The 16,789-nt window shown below is 40.5% G+C and overlaps 1 protein-coding gene across 11 annotated transcripts in view; it reads right to left on the bottom strand.

Annotated features, from left to right (window-relative positions):
* Positions 1-16,789, bottom strand: part of Pard3 (par-3 family cell polarity regulator) — a 636,430-nt gene that overhangs the window by 524,491 nt on the left and 95,150 nt on the right. For all 11 annotated transcript variants that reach the window (XM_042685969.1, XM_042685972.1, XM_042685970.1 and 8 more), the window contains exon 2: positions 8,552-8,653. In XM_042685969.1, coding sequence (XP_042541903.1) covers positions 8,552-8,653 — 102 coding nt within the window. The remainder of the gene's footprint in view (positions 1-8,551; positions 8,654-16,789) is intronic.

The following is a 16,789-nucleotide window of genomic DNA, read 5'->3' as shown; positions in this document are numbered from 1 at the left end:
GTTTGACAAGAAATGTGCTCACTACCTTACTTATGTAACTGTACATTACCTTGACAATAAAAATTTCAAGAAAGAAAAAGAAAATGCTGGTGGGCCCAGTGCTACATGCCTGTTAACCCAGCTATTGCAGGAAGTATATAGAAGAGGATCACAGTCCAAGCCAAACAGAGATAACTATGGTAACTCAAAAATAAGCTGAAGGCATGGCTCAAGTGGTAGACCACCTGCTTATTAAGGGCAAGGCCCTGAGTTCAAACTCCAGTGCTACCAACAGAGGGAGAATCAAAGCAGGAAATAGTTAGCTGGATATGGTATTGCACACCTATAATGTTCATATCTGCAAGGCCAAGGCAGATTTTACAATAGAGGTCCACAATACATAGCAAAAAATACATAAAAATAAAAATAAACCCACAGCTTAATATAGTGGTTCATGCCTGTAATCCCAGCTATTTGGGGAGGTAAGGAATGTAAGGACTGTGAACTGAGACCAGCCCAGGCAAAAATTTGTGGAATCTTATCACAACAAATAAATAGAATATTGTGGAATATGCTTATAATCCCAGCTATACTAGAGGCTGTAGGTCTTCCTTCATTCAATATGCTTGTTTTAATTTACTTTTTCAGGGAATATTAAAGTAAACATTTTCTCCTAGCAGACACATACATGGTTGTGCATTACATACAGAAAAACATAGTCTTTAAAAAGTAATACTAATGTCAATTATAAACTGTTAGAGCTCACTATCATTTATGCATCAACCCACTCCTTAAAGAACCACTTACTGGTTTAAAAATGCATTTCAATCTCACCAAATAATCTCAATCCAATAACCCTCATTTGAAATAGATACAAAAGATTGCATCCTGAGTTCTCATCTACAAATTGTACAACTATCTTCCATCTGCAAACAATAAGGACTATGTCTGTATTAGCAATATCTAGGGACAGGAAGGACACTGCATTTTGGAGGCATCTCTTTTTTTTTCTTTTTTTGCCAGTTGTGGGACCTGAACTCTGGCCTGGGCACTGTCCCTCAGCTCTTCACCTCAAGGCTAGCGCTCTACCACTTGAGCCACAGTGCCACTTCTGGCTTTTTCTGCTTATGTGGTGCTGAGGAATTGAACCCAGGGCCTTATGCATGCAAGGCAAGCACTCTACCACTGCCACCTTCCCAGCCCATGGGGGCTTCTATATACAGATGTTCTACCCAGCATCAATCAGGATACTTCCCACCATCACCCTGCTGCACCTGTTTTTCCAATGACTTGTTGAGAAAGCAAGTAAAATAATAACAAATATGTAATAAAAGTAACACTTAAGATAGAAAATTGTAAACTTTCAAAGTGAAGACACTTTTCTTACCTGAAAGTTCTATCATAGCTGCAATACAGACCACTTCGGAAACATCAATATAAAAATCTCCCTTTTTATTAACATAAGGAAGACTACAACTTTCTAAGCAAGGCAGGGTGGGAGTGCAAGCAAAATTTCTTTGCTAGCTTTTCTCCTACATGCAGAGGCTGTTGCTCACCGACAATCCTATGCATCTGCTAAAACTTTCACTTTCCCAGCACTGTGCTAAAACAACGGCCACCCTGTCCCCAGAAAATCCTGGACTCTGGTGAATACAAAGAAGCTCCAGCCATCAATCCTCTCCCCAATCCTACCCCAGGCCAGGACCCCCATACAAATGTACACACTCTTTAAAGTGAGTTCAAACTACTTCCACTAAACCCTTCCTTTAGAAAGGGCAAGAAAGAGGTAATGGAAGTCAGGTCACAGAGTATACATGACATCACTCTGAGTCCCGACAGAATTGCATCTAAGCCTGATAAAGGAAATACTCCATGTCACATCTTCAAACACCTCAGGACAAACATGTACAAGACAATGACAACATATCTAAGAGGAAGAGTTCCCTGGCTGCTCACCCACAGGAATGGGAATATCCATCCAACTCTACGCACCTGGTCAGTGACACCTAAAACCTCTGATGACACCTGTAGTCTCAGGAGACTGGCATGTAAAAGAACAAGATCCCCAAATGTGTCCATGTTTTAAGCTATTTGGAGATGTCTTGAGTGTGCAGTAGTACACAGAGGGAACACAGAAGTAGCAAGAACTTAAGGAGATACCTGAAACAATAAACAAGACCAGACCAGAGCCAAACACTGGTGGCGTATGCCTGTAATCCTAGCTACTCAGGAGGCTAATAACTGAGGATTCTGATTCAAACCCAGACCAAGTAGACAAATTCAAGAGACTCTTATCTCCAAGTAACTGGGGGAGTGAGAGCTGGAGGTAGAGGTGTGGCTCAAGTAGAAAAGCTCCAGCCCTTAGCAGAAAAAGCCAAGCAAGACCACAAGGGCCTGAAATTTAGCCTCAGTACTGGCAGGTGCACACAAGCATGCAAATGACTGCAAAGATAAAAAGAGATGAGGGCTGGGAAGATGGCTCAGTGGTAGAGCACTTGCCTTGCACGCATGAGGCCCTGGGTTCGATTCCTCAACACCACATAAGCAAAAAGAAAAAAAGCCGGAAGTGGTGCTGTGGCTCAAGTGGTAGAGCGCTAGCCTTGAGCTGAAGAGCTGAGGGACAGCGCCCAGGCCCAGACTTTAGGCCCCACGACCAGACCCAAAAAAAAAAAAAAAAAAAAAGTAAATAAATAAAAAAGAAAAAAGAGATGAAACACAGCTGATCACTTAGCAGCTTGACACTCATACAAGTGAAAGCTGGTCTAAATGATGTCAAGAATAACACAAAAGCCACTTCAGTTTTGCATAATGTGACAAAATGTTAACTAAGAAAGCAAAAATTAGATACTAAGAGTGAGCAGGACACTGTGACAGCATGGACACTCTAATGCTGTCTTTCCCCTACTGAAAAGCAGCAAATGTAAAAGAGGACAAACAAAACAAAGCAGATCCACAATATAGTCTACCTTTGAAATCAACCACACTAAGTACATGCTGAAACTGTATGCCCACCAAAACAGTTGCTGCTCAGGTCTTCCTTGACTCCTAATAATGAAAGGGTAATGAGCAAACTGGCTAATAAATTATGGGTGGTACCTAAATGTTCTTTTCCCTCTTGTTTGAAATACTGTCTCTTAATGTGTCCTCTACTAAAAGAAGTAACTTTTCATAACGTTATAGATTCGTGGTAAGCACTTACAAAATTTTCATCTTTAGCAGAATTTCCACTAAATAACTCAGAGTCTGGTTTCAAGGTCGAATGAACCTGAATAACAGCTGGAAGAGGTGGTAACGTACAAGTGCCCAGACACTGACCAGATATCTCACTTCTCCAGGCCTGATTTTTTTCATTTTAAGCATGCTTCCACTAGGTTTTCAAACAAGACATATTTTATAAGAATTTCATTATGTATGAGAATTGTATTTTTTATAATCTAAAAGCAAAAGAGGTATAAAGATTATTTCTCAGAAAAACTGCCAAAAATAACTGAAAACAATACACTAGGATGATTATGTCAGAAACAAATTTCAGAGCCATGGAAATGACCCATACAACCAACTGCATCCCAGTCTCTTGGCTTTAACAATACACCTGTGAATGCATACATCAGAATTGGTATTTTCATTTTTACAGTCACAACTTAAAAGTACGTTCTCTAAGCTAGAAAGTCAGTCAAAACATTTTAATTATATATGTAAACTTTGATATTTTAGATTATTTCTTAGTAAATACTGAATTAAAACAATTCTGGCCGGTGGTATATGGTACCTAAATGAATTAGGAAATACAATTTAAAGAGAAAAAATATCCCCAGAAAAAGTACAGATTTGTTGGTAGAGTCACAAAAGAATGCAAAATCTAAAATGTAGTTTAATAAGAATCTCATGGTATAGCCAGGCTCTGGTGCCTTGTGTATGTACTCTTAGCTACTCACAAAGCAGAGATCTAAGGATTCAAAGCTACCCAAAGGAAAAAAATCGCCAGGCGCCCGTGGGTCACGCCTGTAATACTAGCTTTCAGGAGGCTGAGATCTGAGGACTGAGGTTCAAAGCCAGCCCGGGGAAGGAAAGTCCGTGAGGCTTTTATCTCCAATAAACCAGTAGAAAACGGGAAGTGGCGCTGTGGCTCAAGTAGAGTGCTCGCCTTGAGCTGAAGAGCTGAGGGACAGGGCCCAAGCCCAGAGTTCAAGCCCCACGACTGACGGAAGGAAGGAAGGAAGGAAGGAAGGAAGGGAGGGAGGGAGGGAGGGAGGGAGGGAGGGAGGGAAGGAAGATCTGTAAGATTCTTATCTCCAATTAACTAGCAAAAAGCCAGAGGTAGAGCTGTGGCTCAAATGGTAGAGCACTAGTCTGAGCAGAAAAGGGCAAGCAAGAGCACAAAACCCTAAGTTCAAGCCCCAGTAAGAACACAGACAGATACACACACACACACACACACACACACACACACACACACAATTGTATAGCTTAAATACACAATTATATTCTGAAAAAAATCAGACCTAGTTTGCCTTCTCCCCAGTTTTGTATGTGATGTAACAATTAATTGTGCCAAGAGAAGAGCATGTGACTTTCAGCTGCTGAATAATCAATCACTCCAAAAAAAAAAAAAAAGGTATCAACCATATTAACCTAATTGATCTTCATAGCACTCAATCCAACTATGACAAAGTACGAATTATTTTCAAGTACACAAGGAACTACCATCAAAGAGCCTAGTGCTGAAAACCTGTATCTTAATATCATGACTCAAAAAGCTAATTCTGCTAAGGGAATCTATGTAGTGGGGTACAGAGAAGACAATAAAATGTGTGATGAGTACTTCATAAACCATAAGAGCAGAGTTACATCATGTTGCACATAAATGTGTCAGTGTAGTCCAGTATCCTCAAGGGTAATGAGAAGGGGTACAGCCCCATAAATCATACTCATGGGACAACCCAACCTCCACAATCGGCCAGGGGCAGGCGTATCATAAGCTGATGAATCTCACTCCCCTGAGAGGCACAAAGTTCATGTGTAAAATAGCCTGGTGCCAGCCTGAGGAGAAACCTATATGTATAAAAGCACACACAGGTGAGGAGAATGTCTGTGAGGAGAACATACAGAGGTCCACCCAGCTTTCTGAAAGTCCAAAACAAGTGTCATCACGTACACAACTCATAAAGCAAAAGACTAAGGAACCATGTTGGCATAGCTGTAGTCAATGGGCATGGAAATGTATTTTTGATGAAGTGAAACTCCAAAACATTGCACTATAATCCTCTACTTAAAAGAACAGAACCCACACCAATCAAAGAGAGATACAGAGAGACAAACAGAGAAACAGAAAGAGGAGGTAGATATAAAGCTCACTCAACAACAGTGAGAACTTTGGCTTTATTGGCGATTATTTCCTTCCATATATATTTTCAAATTTTCTCTCATAAGAAGGGGTGTGTGTGTGTGTGTGTGTGTGTGTGTGTGTGTGTGTGTGTGTGTGTGTGTGTGTGTGTGTGTGTGTGTGTGTGTGTGTGTGTGTGTGTGTGTGTGTGTGTGTGTGTGTGTGTGTGTGTGTGTGTGTGTGTGTGTGTGTGTGTGTGTGTTTTGCTGGAGATGAAATCCAGAAACTCACACATGTTAAGCAGATATTCTACCATGGGAGAAGAGGGGACGAAAATAAAGATGGCCAAGGGAGAAGAGAATATTAAAAGACTAACACAACCTTAGGTCATCTCTACTATTATCACTGAGACTAGGCACCTATATAAATTCTTCGTAAATCTCTGTAATCACTCTAAACTTTAGAATCACACACCAAACTATGGTTTATGTTTCTAGATGGTGCTCTTTCTGTGGCTTGTATCTGAGAATTACCCTGGTAACTGAAAAGCCCCAAAAGAGAACTGGCACCAAGAAAAATATCATCAAATACCATAAGTGGGCAGAAAAGTTCTACATTTTTTGACACAATGTGTTCCTGGCTCACACTAGTGACATGGGGGTAAACTCCACTGTAGTAAATGCTGATGAATCAAATGCCCTGAATGTACACAATATTTGTATCTAAAATGTTTTTTGCTGTTTTCCTTAACATTTCAAGAAAACATGTTATAACTTGGAGCGGGCCTGATGATGTCAAAATGAAATATAACAAGACCAAATAGCTGTGCCCACTAATAGCTATGCCCACAGCCCATAGCCCAACAAATGAAGGAATGGTAGATGAGGCAAAGGGTCAGTAATGAGTGAATGCCCAGAGGAAGCAGAGTGAGTATCCCAATGATCTTACCATCTTCTGACCTTCTGATTCTGTTGTTTAATACCTGTGCTATTACAGTAAAGTTTTGCAAGGCAGTGCATATCACACAGTTAACACAGCTATGATGACACAACGGCATATGTGGTCATGGTGAGTCCTTCAGCAATTTCAGTTCAAATCAAATACGTAAGTATATATGGCCAAAATGTCCATTAAACCACCCCAAGTTTCATCATCTCATACAATAAAGAATTTGCTGGCTTCCATAGGCAGAACCAAAAATCCTGCCACAAATTCCTAGCCCTTTGACTGGTGCAGGAAATGCGAATGCATAAAGAATCAATGGGAAACCCTGATTATATGATTGCTTAGGCTGACCATCTGCAGCAATACTGTCAAAAGACAGAGATGAGTGCCTGAAGGAACTTTTCTTACTTGGATCTGTTACAAAATGATTTATCTTACTGCTCTCTGACATCCTAATATGTACCACTTAGAATATACCTCTTTGATATGTCCCCTTACACTGCTAGATCTGGGACAAACTGGTCCTATGAAGACAGAAGTGGGGGAGACATCTTCAGTTTAACCTTATCTGTCTGTTAAATTCATTCCTCATCCCCATCGTGTTATTAAAAGATTATGAAATGACACTGCATGGACATTTCTTCATCTGCTGGATGGCACTGGCAACCGTTCCTCTTCCTACCTCCTCTTTACCCCTCCCTTTTCCTGTTCCTTCCAAGACTATAAAAGTAAAGCCAATAGGGAGGAGCATGCAAGGTAATGCTGAATTTGCAGGAGTAGTCATGGTATCATACGTACACACTACACTGAAGGCAGTATTCAGTGTGAAGGAAGACCCCAAACAATGACAGCAGAAAAGACAGCTTTCTAAGAGCTAAGCACACCACAAGAAAGGACACCTGAAACACATTCACTTATTTTGTAGCAGGACAGCACCTCACAAAGGCCAGCTGTCAGAAACATCTCTGAGCAAGCACTGGAACAAGAAAGAGAAAAAGAAAGAAAGAAAGAAAGAGAGAGAGAGAAGAGAGAAAGAAGAAAGAAAGAAAGAAAGAAAGAAAGAAAGAAAGAAAGAAAGAAAGAAAGAAAGAAAGAAAGAAGAGAAAGAAAGAAAGAAAGAAAGAAAGAAAGAAAGAAAAGAGAGAGAAAGAGAGAGAAAGAGAGAGAAAGAAAGAGAGAAAGAGAGAGAGAAAGAAAGAAAAAAAGAAAGAAAGAGAGAAAGAAAGAAAGAGGAGAAAGAAAGAGAAGAGAAGAAAGAAGAAGAGAGAAAGAAAGAGAGAAGAGAGAAGAAAGAGGAGAATGAGAGAGAAGAGAGAGAAAGAAAGAGAGAAAGAGAAAGGAGAGAGAAAGAGAGAGAAAGAGAGAAAGAGAGAGAGAGAGAAAGAAAGAGAGAGAGAAAGAAAGAAAGAAAAGAAAGAAGAAAGAAAAGAAAGAAAGAAAGAAAGAAAGAAAGAAAGAAAGAAAGAAAGAAAGAAAGAGAAAGAAAGAAAGAGAGAGAGAAAGAGAGAGAAAGAAATAGAAGAAAGAGAGAGAGGGAGGGAGGAAGGAAGGAAGGAAGGAAGGAAGGAAGGAAGGAAGGAAGGAAGGAAGGAAGGAAGGAAGGAAGGAAGGAAGGAAGGAAAGAGAGAGAGAAAGAAAGAAAGAGAGAGAAAGAAGAAAGAAGGGAGAGAGAGAGAGAAAGAAAAGAAAGAAGAAAGAGAAGGAGAAAGAAAGAAAGAAAGAAAGAAAGAAAGAAAGAAAGAAAGAAAGAGAAAAAGAAAGAAAGAAAGAAAGATAAGAAAAGAAAGAAAAGAGAAAGAAAGAAAAAGAAAGAAAGAAAGAAGGAAAGAAAGAAAGAAGGAAAGAAAGAAAGAAAGAGAGAAAGAGGAGAGAAAGAGAAAGAGAGAAAGAGAGACAGAAAGAAAGAAGAGAGAGAGAGAGAGAGGGAGAGAGGGAGGGAGGGAGGGAGGAAGGAAGGAAGGACGGAAGGGAGGGAGGGAGGGAGGGAGGGAGGAGGGAGGGAGGGAGGGAAGTGGCACTGTGACTTCAAGTGGTAGAGCACTAGCCTTGAGCAAAAGAGCTGGACAGCACCCAGGCCCTGAGTTCAAGCTCCATGACCAACACACACACACACACCAAAATAATTGCACTTCAAAAACTCCAAAAGTTAGGAATCATTATACCAACAACAGAGAAGAAAATTTTTTGTATTATAAAATAGAATAAAGTTGGTGGCACCAATGGTCTTTAAACTATGTGCTAAAACAAGAAGAAAAAGTACCCTTCCCAGTCCTCAAACTGCACTGAGCTGTGATTTGAACTCACTCTGTCTTTGTCGTCAGCTACATCACAGAGGACATCATCCAGGTCTAGTATTCCTCCATCTCCATGCTCCAGGCGATGAACCTGTATCCAGTAGTTTGGATCCTGGACAGAAGAAGAGAAGTAATGAATATAACAAGGTAGCATCACCAAAAAGAGACTGTGACCATTTGAACTATGGTAAGTTCCTGTCCAAGAAAGGTCATCAAGTATATCAATACTGCAACTGATTAAAATTTCAGGAGCTCCAAACTTAAGTGTTATGTCACTTTTCCATTTTTTAAATGCTAACAGTTATTCAATGCATACTTTTTCCCTTGGTGAGGATGCTATGATAGAATTTGCAAAAAAAAAAAAAAAAAAAATCAGAAAAAGTCATGGCACAAAATAGTGATTTCTCTAGAATTAGGCTTCTCATTGTCTAATATATGAATTATTTAAATGTTTCTCAATAAGAAAAAAAAAGGTTGCACAGACTGGTGGCGCTAAGTGTTCCTTTACAAAGAAAAGGATTTTGTCAAACAGAGGCTGCTGACCAGATCATCAGTGAACAGAACAGGCTCACAAATACATGTGCAAGTTGAGTCCATTTTTATAAAAACAGCATTATATATGCGGTACATGTACATATTAAAATATCTTGAAACCACACACAGTATGAGCAGTGATTATTGCTAAGAAATAGGACTGGGAGACAGGAGAAAAAGGACATCATTTCAAATTTTATGTACTTCTGAGTTGTATATAAAAACCATAAAATTATTTGCTCAAATTAATTGAAAATGGAATATGGTTGTCTTTGAACTTTCAGAATTATTCTTGTTCATATACACAAAGGGAAATATGGTCAATTTTATGTCTTGCCTTAAGATACTGCTTTCTTTGCAACACAGAATAGATATCAAAAAGTTCCTTTAACTCTAATGTTTTCCAATCTAACAAGGTGTGTTTGGTATAGGTTTTTGTCTTAAAGAAAAAGTAGAAAGAACATTCAAGATATCTGAGTTAAATTCAGATTACTCCCAGATCTGCAAACTGAGATCTACCAGGGTAGTGCCAGAAACTCCTAGCCAATCTCTAACAAAGGATACCAGCAAATCACTAAAGTAGAACACTTGTTATGTGTAAAAATGCAGAATTACCATTCCTTGTCACTTTTTAAACCAGCAGAACAAGTTTTTTAACAAAGTTATTAAACATTACATTACCATAAAAAGTAGATAACCTGAAGGTTATCTGCATGATCCCTTACTAAACTTCTATGAAGGGAGTCATTCATCCAGAACACCAAGTATGTCCCCCCACTCCCTCCTGCCCTCCCTCCCTCCCTCTCTCCATTATATGGAGCTTATCTGACTGCACATCAACTCCTGATTTTGATGTTACCCAGGGAGTCTTCTAAGAGACTCACCTATGCCACTATGCTCAGTACTTCACAATTTGTCATTTGTAAATTCATTCAGCTGCCAAAGAACAAGTCCCAATGCAAATCATACTCCTAGTTTCCAGTCTTCCTACCAAAGAATCAACTGTCCAAATGAAACTGGAACTAATTAGTGTCCTAAGGCACACAAGGAAAAGGTGTCCCTTAGCTATCATTTTCAGGCCACCTAGTAAAGGTGCAATATCACCACCAAGCAAGCTTTAGGATAAATTAATCAACCTAAGTAGCAACCTCTATTTCTAAAATACTTGTGTATATAAGCAGACTGACCGCCAAAGCATGGCTTATGAAAACTTTTCTTTAAATTTCCTAAAACTCTTCTCTTTCCATATGAGATTGTTACCTGCAGGGTGTGTACAGCAGTCATCTCTTCTAAATAAATCCTCACCTAAAGAGTTTCTCAGCCTCATGCCTACACCTTTCAGAATTTACTGTAGTCCAATCTTTTCCTGAGCACTCTTTCACAACCTGCATCAGAAGTCACAAAGCCCCTACAAAGTGCCAGCACCCCCACACCAGAGTCCATGCTCATCATCCAGGCTACTTCTGTCAAGCCATTCAGCTTTCTTGAGCATCATCTTCTCTAAGAGCTTCTCCTGACCAGGACACCCCAACACAGACTATAAGTTTGCCTCCAGCCCATTTTCAGTTTTCTTGCAGTGACACTGTTAAGTAGTAAATATCTATTATTGCTGTTTGCTCAATAAATATACAAGACATGGATGATCAGATGTCATGGCTGACTTTCAACAACAACCTGCATCACCACAGGGAGTGATGACTAGTAAATATTTGCACTCTTCACACCCACTTCTCTACATTAAGCCGCACCCAGTCCCAATGTCTTGCCACACAATAAACCACAAACCTCCTGCCTCCACAGAAGGGTGGATGCCCTCACTTATCCCAATAATCAAAAAGAAACATGACAACAGGAAACCAGAGGAGAAGTCTAACCTCAGGTGAGTAACTTTCTGGCATGGTACAGCTCATCATCTCTCCTAGGTCACTTAATGAGCACAGGAGTACAAGCCATCACGTGAAAGAGTATGAGGTTTGTACTCATGTAACTCACATCCCTTTACACATGGAAGCCTCTCTATCCTTCCCATCCCACGCAAATGCAGGAAAGGCCCAATGAAGTCCCAGAACCAGGACTAGAATAAGGCCACCAGGACCATCAGTGAGACCTGCACTGTGCTGGATGGATTTTCCAAATGCATTCATGTGCATGTGTGTACATGTGTGCACACGCATAGGGAGGAGATTTCTGATCTCCATTTTCAGATGAGAAAAATGAGACTCAGGGAGCATGATGCTGACAAGAAATAATCTGCCAGCCAGGGTCCACCTGCATCTGTTGGTTCAAACAGATTAGCACTGATGGCTTCCAGCATGTGGGCCAGAGATGCCTGTCTCTCTCTCTGCAGCACTTCTCCTAACCTTTGCATGCTTCAGCATAGTACCTGAAAAGGAGAGTTGTAACATATGTTCTTTAATAGAAAGGTTTGTGCTGTTAAAAACACATGGAGTTTGGAAACTACTCACATAACTACTCTATCTCATCCATGATTTATAGCAGTAATCCAGGCCTGCATAAGCACCACCTGGGAAGTTATCAGGAAATCCAATGCTCAAGCATTAGCCTGTTCCCTACTGAACCAAATTCCTCTGAGGTGGAGCCTCACAATTAACTTCCCCCTCACCAGTTAGATATTAGTTCTTTCCCTCAGTATTAGATAACTGCAGGAAATGATTTACTTAGTTGTAATAATAAGTTTTTGCGGCTATTTACAAAATTAGTTATTCTTCAATACTTACAAAGTTAATGATGCCTGCTACTTACTTTTAAATAGCTTGTGTTCTCTCACACATGCATGTGCATGTGTATATACATGCATGCACAGACTGTACACACATACACACATACATAAGTATTTACTGGGTACTGATGGCTCATGCCTATAATCCCAGCTATTCTGGAGAATAAGAATAGAAACCAGCTCAGAGAGACAAAACCTAGATAACTCTTATCTGCAAATAGCCAGCAAAAATGTTGGATGTGGATGTGTGGGTCAGGTGGTAGAGTGTCAGCCTTAAGAAAAGGACTCAAGCGGAAGCACAAGGCCCTGAGTTCAAGCCCCCATATTGGTAGAAAGTGGAATTTGGAGACTCTGCTAGAGTGACACAATCCAAAGCCGAGAGTAATCATGGTTGTGTTTTCGAACTATCTTGTCACAGAATTTCCTATCTCCTATCACACCTCACACTCAAGAAGCCCACTAGGTCAACTGACAAATGACTTTGTATGATTCTCTCCACTACTATTGAGTTTTTCATAATAAATTGAAAAAAAAAAAACAGATTAACTTGAAACAAATACACTGACCCAGGGTTCACAAGAATGTAAGAAGCAAGCTGGGCACCAGTGGCTCACACCTATAATCCTAGTTACTCAGGAAGCTGAGATCTGAGGATCATGGTTCAAAGCCAGCCCGGGCAGGAATGTCTGTGAGACTCTTATCTCCAATAAACCACTCAGAAAACTGGAAGAGGCACTGTGGCTCAAGTGGTATAGCATTAGCCTTGAGCTGAAGAGCGCAGGGACAATGCCCAGGTCCATCCAGAGTTCAAGCTCCACGGCTGACTCTCTCTCCCTCTCTCCCTCCCTCCCTCCCTCCCTCCCTCTCTCTCTCTCTCTGTCCCTCCCTCTCTCTCTCTCTCACACACACACACAGAATGTATGAAGCAATCATTCTCACATACTGTGCTTGAGTAATGAGTTGTCACACTCATTGGCAGTAGGAGGGCTTCCCAATTGACAGGGATGGAACTCGGGTATTACCCAGGCTAAGCAAGTGCTCTATCCCTGTAGCCCTTGGGAGGGGATGGGATTTGGTACCATTCAAAAACATATTTACAATTGTACAGACCTATCAAACCAATAACCTAAAATGTTGAGAAACATTTTGATTTGTAGTAACACCAAAGAAACCCAACTAGATATGCAATAAGAAACAGATTGAGCATTTGCAACCCATGAAACACTCTATAATTAAAATGCTGTCATCAAGTACTATCTAAGGCATCATCTGTAGTTTGAATGCAGTGCTACGCGTGAGCTGGAAATGGTTGCCTGTACTTCCCAACCATCCATAATAAATATTCAAATACAATGTTTTAAATTTTACTGTCTAAATAAGCTGTGAATGCATTTCTCCATTTCCCACTCCTCGTCTCTTATTTTCAATAATATAATTACCATCCAACCCATTTCCCCACTTCTAGATTCATCTCTTAAATCCTGTCCTACATCTTGCTACCATACAAACTGCCACAAAGAATCCTTTTTATCATGTAATAGGAGTCATTCCCAGTGACTCACTACATTCTTTAGATCAAACTCCAACATCCTGAATCAAGCAAGCAAAAGCCCTTTCCAAGCCTGCCTTTCAAGCCTCCCAAAATCTGAAATCATCCCTTATTCCTTCCAGACAGGCTGTACTGCCACCTTGACATTTCTGACCCTGGACTGTTCCATTGCTGATAACTTAAAATGAACCCATATCAGTAAGACAAAGTGGGCTGAATAAGTTGGCGATTCTTCCTTCCAATGTTTTCTCCACGCTTTCAAGTACCCCAGTTACATTTATCCTTCCAAGAGTAGTTCAAACTCCACCTCCTCTGTGATACAGGTTCCAACCCTAACATGCTTATCTGGACCACAGATGAGTCACTAGTCTTCCCTAGTACAAGTGTGGTGTTTTCTTTTCCTTGAGATAAGATCCCCAAAGGCAGGGTCCATCTTCAGCTTTCTGTAAGCATAGAACAAAGAACAAAGTACTGTGTTGTTTACATAGTGCATACTGAAGGGAGAAAAATGAAAGCATTCCCCTATTATGTAAAGGAGAGAATTTACACAAACTTTCCCAGAGAATTTAATCACCAAACCCAGGTTTGTGTTCTCCTAACTGCCAAGAGCAATGCCACGGATAAGGTGTACCCATCCACACTGATCCTTATCCTCCACTTATCCTGGCTGGCACAAGGAACGCTATGTGGTTTTTCTAGTTTGTATTCCAGAAAATACTGAGGAGTGGGGAAAGAAGAGCTCAGATACTTGCCATCTGTAGTGAGAAGAGGCCCAAACTGAAATGGATATATCACTAGCTACTCTTTGCCCCCCAGCTGAGTTCCAGCCTGACTGGCCTGAACACCTAGGTGGAGGTGAGTGCTCACTTCCATGAATATTCTACCCTAGGAAAAAGAGGCAAGATGAAAGTTCACCTAGCCAAGCCCCCCAGTCCTGACAAACATAAGAATATCAGAGGGAGTGTTATAATGGATGAGTTGGTAGAGAGGGGCTAGAATGAAGGAAGAATGTAAAGGTGGTAGATATATAAAATATCCATGCTAAATCCTTAAAATCCAACATGGACCTCCAGAGCCAAAAATGTATCTTCAGGCTGTGCCTTCATCAACTCCCAGAAAGCTGATGCATGATGATGCACCCTGTCTAGCCCAATCCCTTCCTCCCTTCCTCCACTCACAATCTGTGAAGGAGCCAGAAGTGAAGCTGCCAATTACTGAGCACACCTCTGTATCACTCACCTTTGCATAGAAGCCTTTTCCTAATACTCCTGCAGGTAAATTTTCAGCTTTATAGATGTGGAGAGCAAGGACCAGGAAAGTTAACATGTGTGATATATTACCTCCATAAAACCAAAGCCAAAAGCAAAGAAGAGCTGAAGGTCAAATATAACTCATACTTGAAAATCCATGGTATATCTTTTAAGACACACTACACCCTTTCCAAGAGGGACCAACAGGTTTGTCAAAAGGGTCAGTGTAGAAGGGAGAAATAGAAGTTTCAGCCAAGAGAAGAAACTTTCTAAAATTAGAAGAAAACAGTATCAAGCACTGGGTAATATACTTGACTAATTCCAACATGAGGAAGTAATGCCACACACCATGTCACTTCTCAAAGACAGACTCATGCAGCATTTTATTCCAGTCATGCTCCAGGTAGTGATGGAGTCAAACTCATAGGAAAAAAAAAAAAAGATAAACACATCACAGAGTCAGAGGCCACACAAGGTAGAAAGCTCTACCATGCACCTCTGGACCCTACAGCACACAAATAGCTAAGACAAAAACCACTATATTGTATGATGTGTTTCAAAGCTAACTAAAATTCTGATTGTTTTCTTAGATGTATTAAAAAAAGTTACCCCCCTCCCCGCCAAAAAAAAGATCCTTAAAGTACTCATCCAGCCTAACAACAGAAAACCTGCCCTAGTGTGTGTTTACTTTCTAACCAGCAAACAAGAGAGGCTGACTCAGACAGAAAGCAATTCTGACCTAAAAAAAAAAAAAAAACCCTCACTGAAATATGATAAATGATAAATGCCTCTGAATTCAAAGATAAACAAAAACAAACTCAAAGCAGCTCCTATGGAACCCCTCATATTACTTAATCCAAAATCCACCTCCTGATTTTTTTTTCCTTCTTAAAGAAATTCTTTCAAGTTATTTAATCATACATGGATGGTTCCTTACACCTGGCCATACTGAACGCAAACCAATCAGAAGAAATGCTCCTCAAATCACTGAGAAGGAGGAACTACAGGGAAACAATGGGTTCTGACAAAGGGATTTACACCTACCACTGTCTTCCTCCTTGGATGTCTGTGCAAGCAGTTGTCCAGCTTGACCTTGTGACCCTTGCACTCAAATCCAGCACAGCCCACACTGCATGGGATCCTGGGTAGGGTCCCAAAGCACCCCATCATCATCATGACACCAGGGTAGCCCCAAGGCAGCAGGCCCCAGATAGCAACACTGAGTGTGGCTCAGATCACAGCCCTGTGGAGGCCCTACTGGGTTTCAGAACTGCTGATGCCAGAGGTGGGGCCCCTCCTCCTCCCAGGAAGTTCGAATCCTTAGTATCTGTGATGGGATCTATGATGGGATCTTCAAAAGACCTGCCTCAGACACAAGGTGCTCCCTCGAGTCCAATCACCAAGGACATCCTTAGCAGGCAAAGAACAGGCAACAGTGCTGAGTAAAGACTTTCAGTGGGGCAAAGTGATAGAAACAGAAAGAGGGAGGTCTGATAGGTTTACCAATACACAAGACATGAATGGCTCAGTCCATGGTCTCTCCTTGCTGCCCTGTATGTGTTTGCTTACACCTCATGGAAAGCAACGCTTCACACTGTCTTACAATTTATCATCCTGGTAAGTATGAACGTTATTCATTCAGCCAGCATTCAAAGAACATCCACTGTACAGCAGGCACTGATTAGAACAGGGATTTCAATAGCAAACATATTATCTTGAAGATACTCTGAAATACACGTAAATATTACAAATGTTAATTTCATATACCTTTTGTAGCCACTGAAATACATAGCTAGAACTTACAAAGTGTTCCCTTAGAAATATTTCCCTGTTAGAAATATTTGAAATTTAATCATCTATGTCTTCATTTTATTCCTTGCAAGAAATGGTGCCGCATAGACTCTCATAGCTGTATCTCAAAGAAATTTAACACAATGTCAGCTCTCAAACAGAAAACACTACAAGCACAAATATGACTAGTCTGAACTGTTAAACTGCTAGAGGATACTTAAAAGTTGCTGATTTAAAAAAGAAAGAAAGAAAACGTATGTGCATGCAAAGAAACAAATTAGGTCTATGGGAACTCAGGCAAAATAGAACTATACAACTAGTAATTAGTCAAATGGACTACCTCAAACAACAATAAAACATCTAACTATAAAATCATCAGGTGAG

This window comes from Dipodomys spectabilis, unplaced genomic scaffold, assembly GCF_019054845.1.
Source record: "Dipodomys spectabilis isolate Male_0828 unplaced genomic scaffold, ASM1905484v1 ptg000096l, whole genome shotgun sequence".
Taxonomy (NCBI): domain Eukaryota; kingdom Metazoa; phylum Chordata; class Mammalia; order Rodentia; family Heteromyidae; genus Dipodomys; species Dipodomys spectabilis.
This window is presented reverse-complemented; position numbering and strand designations above follow the sequence as displayed.